Here is a 9,219-nt window from a genome sequence, read left to right on the forward strand (position 1 = left end):
CACCCTGTAGTTGTTCCCAGTCTCACAATCTGCCTCCTCTCCCCCCCCCCCCCCCCCCATGCCACCAGTATATAAAACAGGGCCATGCGATCTGCCTCCCCCAACACAAACAGCCAAGCGCCACTGCCCAGAGACTTGTGCCCAGGCCCCCACCTCGCCTGTTCCCCTACACACATTGCCCAGAGACCTGTGTTCAACCCCATACTTTGCTGCCCCCCACAGGAATTTACCTGTGCCCAGTACCTCCCACCACCACAGATGGCTAGTGCCTTTGCCCCCAATCCAGCTGGCTTCTGGGCCAGGTCTTTGCTGTCCTTGGCCCCCCAGTACAACCCTGGTATCTGCTTCACTGCTCTCCACCCAGGCTCTCGCAGCTCCTCTAGCCTCACCGCCACAGTAACCTCCCACATAGCAGCTCGTTGCTCCTCTGGCCCAGCAGCTGCAGCAGCCTCCCACTTCGCAGATCCTCTGGCCCTGGCCGCACAGCAGCTTTACGCCACATGGCTCTCCTGGCTCCTGCCATTCATCACACAGCTGTGTGGCTCTGCATAGGTGCCCAAGGTGAAAATTTGTGGGTGCAGCTTAGAGGGAACCCTGCCAACTACTCATGTAGATGAACAACAAGAAATTGCTAATCCTGTTCTGATTACTTCAGCTACCCAGTACTGGAGGACCAAAGTCTTGGAGGTAGCCAAAGACTTCCCAGAATATACGTTTGCCATTTCTGATGAGGAAGATTATTCATCTGAAATAAAAGATCTGGGCCTGATTGACAGTGGAGAAGACATTAACGTTGCGATTCTGGATGAGGGTGGCAAAAAATATGCCATGGAACCAGAGGAATTTGACTCTGATGTGCTCAGGAATTTCATTTTGGCCTTCAAAAAAGGTAAAAACCTGAAACCGTTTTGGTGGTTTTGGCAGGGAAGGGTCAGGAAAGCATTTGTGCCTACATTGGAGACAGGTTGTCAGGGCTTTTTGTTTTGGGGGGAGGGTTAGTTTTGGTGACAGTTGGGTGTTTTTTCTCACAATTGCATGGGGGCAAGGGCAAGAAATGTTTCTGTTGCCACAATTGAAAATGTATGCATAGTTATCACCCGTCTGATGCAAAGTTTTGTTTTGAGGCTTTTTGTTGCCCCTTCTTGCATTTGTAGCTTCAATAACTTCGTTGCTCAGTAGGGATGTAAAATCGCATTAAATTAAATTAAACAGTGTCTGCTGCGGTGGATGATGCTTACCAGTTAACTATTTACATCTCTGTTGCTCAGACTATCCAGTGACCTCTTGCCACTTCCAGCTATTTATTAACACATTATGTGTGTCAGTTATTTGAAAGGGTTAACCCACAATTTTCTCACAACTTGCTCCTGAAATATGTGTTCAAATGCCAGCATTCCATTATTCATATTCATTTCTAGCCTAACGAATCCATATGTCTGATATTATGGTGGTGGATACCAACAATAAGATTTTTATCAAGGACATGGATTTCACTGTCTATATTTCACCAACTGCTTGTTTTAAAAATTAACTAAGCTAGCCAGGTTTTAAGTTAACTCAGCTGGTGAAGATTCCATCTTCCCTTGTTTGAACTAATGCATCTGTACCCCTTGCTGGCCGCCAATGACTGAAATCAGGGTTTATCCTGAGTGTATTAAACCCTCTCTCTAGAGGAGCTGATAGTGATCTGATAGCTGTTCTTAGTTGAATCTAATAGTGGTCTCTCTCTTGTTGACTTCACTTCTCGTTTTCTTTTCTAGGAAAGCTGAAACCTATTGTGAAATCCCAGCCAATACCAAAAAATAACAAAGGGCCTGTGAAGATTGTGGTGGGCAAAACATTTGACACCATAGTAATGGATCCAAACACTGATGTACTAATAGAGTTCTATGCCCCCTGGTGTGGACACTGCAAGCAACTGGAACCTGTGTACGCTGAGCTGGGTAAAAAATACAAGAACCAGAAAAACCTAGTTATAGCCAAGATGGATACTACGGCTAATGATGTGACAAATGATCACTACAAAGTGGAAGGATTCCCTACCATCTATTTTGCGCCCAGCAACAACAAAAAGAACCCTATTAAATTTGAAGGAGGGAACAGAGACTTGGAGCATTTGAGTAAATTTGTAGAGGAACATGCAACAAAACTAACGAGGACAAAAGAAGAACTTTAGATGAGATGAGGGTGGAGAAAGATTTGTCTATACAATGTAGGTAAAGCAAGTTACACTCAAATTTGTTGAGGGAACAATACAGCAGTTTGAGCAAAGGGGATTTTTGGGCAGAAATAATATTGCAGTATCTGATTTTTATATTACAAAAATAATCATTCTGGACACTGAACTTCTGTCTGATATGAATGTCTTTAGGCTAGTTATTTTGATCTTTGGAGGGAAAAATACAGTCTTTATTTTTTTGTGACTACCTTGAGCCTGATTATTTTTTACTACAATGTAGTTTGTTTGGTTTTATCAAAAAAAAAAAAAAAATTGCCAAATAGGCTTGCTTCTGTCTCTTGATAGTTTTTCAAAATTCTTTTTCTATTCAAATTTGAACAGCCGTTTAATATGGCTGTATCACTTTCTGTCTTTGAGGATGAGAAGGGAATTTTTAAATGGAGAAAAGTCTTATCAAGATCAGATGTAAACAAAGGTGCTAACACAATATGCTTCTCCACCTGTTTGCTTTTGCATACACTTCTGTTCCTACAAAACCACAAGGATGTCTCTGTTCACCAGTGGCTCTCCCAACCCCTTGATCATCCCTTACTCCAGGGATTGCATTGGATATACTCTGAAGTGTAATACTTGAAGTAAGAATATGTGATGACATATCTTGTTTAATAGGACTGCGTCGTAACATTATTGCTGGGTTTAACCATTAAGAGCTTCATTTCTTTTTACCAAAGAGTTAGGAGCTTTTGTTCATAGATGTCTATTAACGTGAATCTGTCCATTTTCTTTATCCTTTGTGTATTAAACTCTCTCTAATGGAGCCTATAGCTGCAAGCTATGATGTGAGCACCTGCGCATTTAGAGCAGGACTGTCCTCTTTCATTTACTGTACAAGTTGTTGTATGTGTGCGCCCAAGTAAGACCTCCCCAGGTCTCTTCCAACCCTAAATGCCTACCTGCACTGGGTTACCACAGGAATAACTGCTGCTGTGGACTGTGTGTTTCAGGCACTCGATCGTAAAATTCTAATGCTCACCTCTTTTTTTTTTGGGGGGGGGGGGGAGAGAGGGAAAAAAAACCCTGCGATATTCAGTATTTTGAATACGCGACTCTTCTACCAAAACCACAAAGATAATCAAGCCCCCAAAAGGGTGGGAATGTTGAAGCTCTTTACTAGTGCCCCTTCTTTGCGGTCCAAATTTTTGGGTGCCATGTAGACTCTTAAAAATCTATATAATCCATCCAGAAAACAGACCGGATTTGTGTGTGTTCAAGGGTTGGAACATAAAGGGAAAGTGATGGGAAGAGGAAGCTGGGAATACAGAGTCTGACAGGAACCTTTTAGGTTGCTTAAAGAAAGCTGCCCAAATCTCCGGTTTAATAACTTTCCTAAATGACTACTGATGAAAGCCAATGAAGGGGCAATTGCAGCCTGTAATTTGGAACAAAAAAAGCTTGTGGTATGATCTAACACTCTTGTATGCTGTTTCCAGTGCCAGACCTGGTACTTGACTTTTTTTTCCCCCCTTTGTTAGAATTGAAAAATTCATGGATTGTAACTTCCTTGGAAAAAACCCCAATTTTATAGAAAATAGGTTTTAAAAATAAAATCTCTAATAGCACTTTCTCAGAGGTTTATTGTTGCAGTCTGCTCCATTTATGCCATTATGAAAATTCCCAGTGCATCACTGTTTACAGGCAGATTGCAGACCCTAATAATGTTGTTCTCTACCCCCGCCTGTAATGACCATTTTACCCCCTAATGTATGTGCCCTTTATAATAACTTGTTAATTCTCCACAATGTCTAAAAGAAAACTTAAGTTCCCGTGTAACATGCAGAATCATGCTCCCATCTTGTTCCCTCTGTGCTCTTGTATAGGAGCAATATGACACTTCACTGCCTGGGTAATTCATTGTACAGTAATTCCTCATTTAACATGGTAGATACGTTTCAGAAAATGATCATGCTAAGTGAAAATGTGTTATGCGGGGTCAATTTTTCCCATTGAGAATAATGGAAAAGGTAGGGGTTGCGTTTGCACTTGCAGCTCCAGCCTGCACTTGTTAGCAGCTGGGACTGAGACATAAGGTTGGGGGAGAAAGGGGACTGGGTTATAGCAGGGAGGGGAGGTATCTGTGTCTGGGGAAGGAAAGGGGAGAACGGGAGGGGGCTTGCAGCCAGCAGCTGGGTTTCCCCCCCTGACCAGTTGCTGGCAGATGTGTGGGGCTTCCCCTGCCTCCTTGTGTCTGGCGAGGAGAGGTCACCGGGGAACAGCACAATGAGCAGCAAACCTCTGCCGCTTTGCAGGGAGGCAGGGAAAGCCCTGCACAGCTGCTGGCAACCGGCGGGTTGGGGAAATCGTGTTACTGCGCGGACAGTCGTGTTCGAAAAATGTTCCCTAAAAAAAAATCGTGCTATCGTGAAAACGTGTTAAGCGGGCATGTGTTAAGTGAGGAATTACTGTACTCGTGTTTTGCTTGAGCTGTCAACATACCTAGGCAAAAATGAATATTTCAGTGTTTGTGTTACAGGAGTTTTACATTCCATCTTTTGACTTTCTTTTTTCAAAAAACTGGATTGAAGCAAGTGAACAGAGGATGTGCTATTGGAATGTGCTCAGACACTGCAGTGGTGTGCACACAGCAAGACTCTATATAGAAATTCTAGGTCAAATATTTTGGGCAGTTGAGTGGCCTTCAAATCCTATTTCTCTGGAGCTACATCTACACTGCAGGCTTCGTGCGCAAGAACTTGTTTTGCACAAGAGTTTTTGTGCAAAAGGTCTTCCACAAGAGTGCATCCACACTGCCAGTGCTTTTGCACAAGAATGTCCATAGCAGTCGGATGCTCTCTTGCACAAAGCTCTGATGGCTATTTTAGCCATGGCTATTTTAGCCAAAGCTGTTTCTTGCGCAATAAATTCCTCTTGCCTGTATGTAAAACCATGAGTGGTGTGGAGAGGGTGAATAAAGATAAGTTAAGTATTAGTTCCCATAATAGAAGAACTAGAGGACACCAAATGAAATTAATGGGTAGCAGGTTTAAAACAAATAAAAGAAAGTTCTTCTTCACACAGCACATAGTCAACCTGTGGAACTCCTTGCCAGAGGAGGCTGCGAAGGCTAGGACTACAACAGAGTTTAAAGAGAAGCTAGATAATTTCATGGAGGTTAGGTCCATAAAAGGCTATTAGCCAGGGGATAGAATTGGTGTCCCTGGTCTGTCTGTCAGAGGCTGGAGATGGATGGCATGAAACAATTCACTTGATCATTGTCTTCGATCCAGCCTGTGTGGGGCATCTGCTGCTGGCCACTGTCAGCAGACAGGCTACTGGGCTAGATGGACCTTTGGTCTGACCCAGTACAGCCATTCTTATGTTCAGTTACAACTAGAAGAATGAGAACCGCAACACTTCTTATTCAAGGCTAAGGCTTCTATTTCCTTTTGTCTTTGCAGTCTCTCTGAACAGACTGGGTTTTGTTCAAATGCTCTGTCTGGCTCCTTTCCAAGAGCTGCAGGTATCAAACTCCTTGTTACTTTTGAACCTGGTCTACCACACACTACCCCACACTAATTGTTATCTTAACAATTGCACATTTGTGCTAGCTTTAAAGATCAGAAAGATACCCTTTTCCCAAATATCCATCTTTAAAAATAGAACTTCTCTAAGCATAACTGCTCTCTGTGCCCCGTTAAAAGCTCATGATGCCTTTTCTGTGCAGGGATGTTAAATTTCAGGTAATCAGCTAATTGAGAAGTCATGGAATTTCCATCAACTACTCGGTTAGTCAATAAGGGGTGAAACAGCAGAGCTGCAGCAGGGTCAGCTCCAGGCCCGGGAGCTAACCCAGCTGTGGCTTTGACTTCTAAATGCATTGAGTCACTAGGCTCTTAAAATATAAATATAAATATAATATATATATAAATAAAAATAAAAAGGCAGAGGTGTAGTTGGGGAGTGGGGGGAGGAGGGGGACCAGGTGTGAGCTGGAAATCAGCTAATTGCTGGCTCGCACTGGTCCCCTGCTATGCCTTTTCCTCTTTTGCCACCCCTCTTCTTCCCCCCCCCCCCCCCCCCCCCCGGTGCTGGGGGGAACTGCCTCGTGTTCTCCTCCTCCTCCCCCCCCTCCCGCTTGCTACCTCTCTCTGATAGAGGCAGCAAGACGGGGGAGAGCAGCTAGTCAACTCATTACTCAACTATACAGTAAGTATATAGCTTATTGGGTAGTGAACTAGTCACTTACATCCCTAGTGTGAAGAACCTGATTGGAGCATTTGTCTTCAAAATATTTGAATTTTTGTGCTCAGTATACATTCCTCCTCCTATTCCTCTGTTCTTAGGAGCAGGAGAAATAACTTCAGCCTGCACTTCAAAGAGCAGAATTTTATTCGGGGTGGGGAGGAATAGTGGAAGGAGAGAGACCATGATTTGGTGTAGAAAGAGCTGGCTAGAATAGCGTTTACTAAATTTCTGAGCAGAACAAGTAAGTGCCACTTACTGAGAGTGCAAATGTGAGCTGAGTGGTACAGCAAACCAAATACAGGTTGTTCATTTCCTGCTGGTGGCTTTGTTTTACTCTTTGGTTTAGGTGCTCATATGTCTATTACTGTAGTATTCTAATGTAGCTATAACTCACAACACCCAGTTACATGCAAGAATGTTCAGATTCCAGGGTATCTCAGAACTTGGCAGTACTGCAGGCAGCCATTTTGTATGTTCAGCTACTGCCAGCTGACCATCAAACAAAACATAGCTAGGAATAATCTTAGGCCTTTGTGAGACAAGGTCAGATAGCAGCATACTTGGTTGGAATGGGAAGTAGGAACTAGATTATGTGCTTTGAAATTAGGTAAATGGAAATACAGGCAGTCCCCGGGTTACGTACAAGATAGGGACTGTATGTTTGTTCTTAAGTTGAATCTGTAAGTCGGAACTGGCGTCCAGATTCAGACACTGCTGAAACTGACCGCCAGTTCTGACTTACATACAGATTCAACTTAAGAACCCCAAGTCAGCTGCTGCTGAAACTGATCAGCGGCTGATTCCAGGAAGCCCGGGGCAGAGCAACTGGAACTGTGCCTCGGGCTTCCTGTAGTCAGTGCTCGTCAGTTTCAGCAGCGGCTGACTTGGGGACGCCTGGGGCAGAGCAGCTGGGTGCTGCCGGGTTGGTCCAGTAGTGCCCAGAGCGGGGCTGCGGGACCAACCGGCAGCGCCCCAGCTGCTCTACCCCAGGGTCCACAACAAAAGCCTGGTCTGCTTGGGGGGGGGGGTACACTAGCTGCACCCCCCCAGCAGACCAAGGACATGGGGAGCAAAGCCGCAGCGGCGGGGTGCTGCGCCTCTGAGGCTTTGCTCTGGCGCAGGACCCACCGCCGCTGCGGCTTTGCTCCCGGTGTCCCTGGTCTGCTGGAGACGGTCCCCAGCAGACCAGTGGCATCAGGAGCAGCTTTTCTCACCCCGGAGGTTGAGGTGGCGGACCCGCTGCCTGCGAGCTCCGGGGTGAGAGAGCCCCGTTCGTAAATGCGGATCCGACATAAGTCTGATCCGCGTAAGTCGGGGACTGTCTGTACCTTGTGTTGACTGAATTGATTGAGCCAAACACAGCAGTTGGACAGAATACCCATGCCTTTACGCCAGCCACGGTTTCACCTCTAGTGGCAGGATGACAGACCACCCCAGACATCAGAAATGGACAAGCAGGATAGGGGCTACCTGAGGAGCCCACCTTCATTGCTAAATGGATGGCAGAATGACACCCATCACTACGGGGACAGGATATTTTCCATGGAAAATAGGCACTTCAGTCTGGTAGAAAGGACTTTACAGTATAGTTAAAAGACACAAAGCCAAAACTAGAGAGAGATGTTAAATGCAGCATTAGGAGAAGCTGCCAGCAATCTTTCAAGTGTCGTGCTACAAGGATTGTATTTGGTGGCTCGGTCTCTACCAGCAAACAGTAACTCCTTTAAGTAAGAAATACCAAATGCATAAGAATTGGCTCAGTGATGCTGTAGAAATACAGCCCTCTTAATAAGAGAATGGAAAATTTAAGATTACAAAACCATAGTGTCAGTGAAACTTTAAAACACTTAAAAATTAAAGAGCACTTCCCGGAGCAGAAACGTGGGCCCTGGTGGGGATCTAAGTAGAAGTTAATACATTGAGTTAAATATTTGTTTAAATGTGTAACTCCTATTATATAGGATGGGGAGAAACTTTGTTTTGCTTTGTGTTTTAGATAAACTAGGTTGATGCTAAATGATCTAGGAAATGATTCATTGCGGGGGGGGGGAGGTATTTTGATAGGCAGTGGGAGTGCAGATTTTGTCTGATGGTATGAGTTTGAAGCTTGTTTTGATCACAGTATGGGGACTTCCTATGGATGATGGTGTGCAAAATGAGTGCCACAGTGGAAACTGATGTTGACTTTGGTGAGATAAAAGTCTCGATCAGTGCAGTGACTGCCTCCTGGCAGTGGTTAAATATCAATGGTCCCACCCATGACCTATCTCCAGATGCCACAACAAGGACCCATCTCCTGGAGGAAGGAAAAAAAATCTACATGGGACTTGAGGTCTGCAAATTGGTGATGAACACTAGTTTAAAGGTTAGGGGTTTTTTTCCATCTGTAAAGCCCCCTCTTCACTTTGTGAACTAACATCCCCCAATGGACAGCACTACAGAAGAAGACTATTCATTTTAAGCAATAACACTCCCTTTTTATACCCAAACATTGGGTAGAAAAATCTGGGGTAGGTAAGATTACAGACAGTGACTGGAAGCTAACTGGAGGTTCTCTTACCTAGCACTTGGGAGTCCCTGAATTAGTTACCAGCTTTCTAATAGCAAAAAAAGAATACCCTTGCCCCACCCCCTCCCCCAAAGCCCCAGCCCCAACTCACTCCATCCTCCCTGTTGCTCAGTCACTTTCACTGGGTGTGGGTTGTGGGCCAGAGTGTGAGAGGGGATGAGGGCACAGCAGGGGGCAGAAGAGATAAGGGATCCAGCTGTGGCTGTGGGTTTTGGAATGGGGCCACAGA

At 44.9% G+C, this 9,219-nt stretch overlaps 1 protein-coding gene across 1 annotated transcript in view; it reads left to right on the top strand.

Moving 5' to 3' along the window:
• Nucleotides 1–3,798, top strand: part of PDIA4 (protein disulfide isomerase family A member 4) — a 29,240-nt gene extending 25,442 nt beyond the window's left edge. Inside the window, exons 9-10 of the mRNA XM_075921704.2 lie at nt 656–889; nt 1,761–3,798. Coding sequence (XP_075777819.1) covers nt 656–889; nt 1,761–2,176 — 650 coding nt within the window. The 3' untranslated portion in view covers nt 2,177–3,798. The remainder of the gene's footprint in view (nt 1–655; nt 890–1,760) is intronic.
• Nucleotides 3,799–9,219: the final 5,421 nt, after the last annotated feature.

This window comes from Pelodiscus sinensis, chromosome 2 (assembly GCF_052426305.1).
Source record: "Pelodiscus sinensis isolate ZL-2025 chromosome 2, ASM5242630v1, whole genome shotgun sequence".
Taxonomy (NCBI): domain Eukaryota; kingdom Metazoa; phylum Chordata; order Testudines; family Trionychidae; genus Pelodiscus; species Pelodiscus sinensis.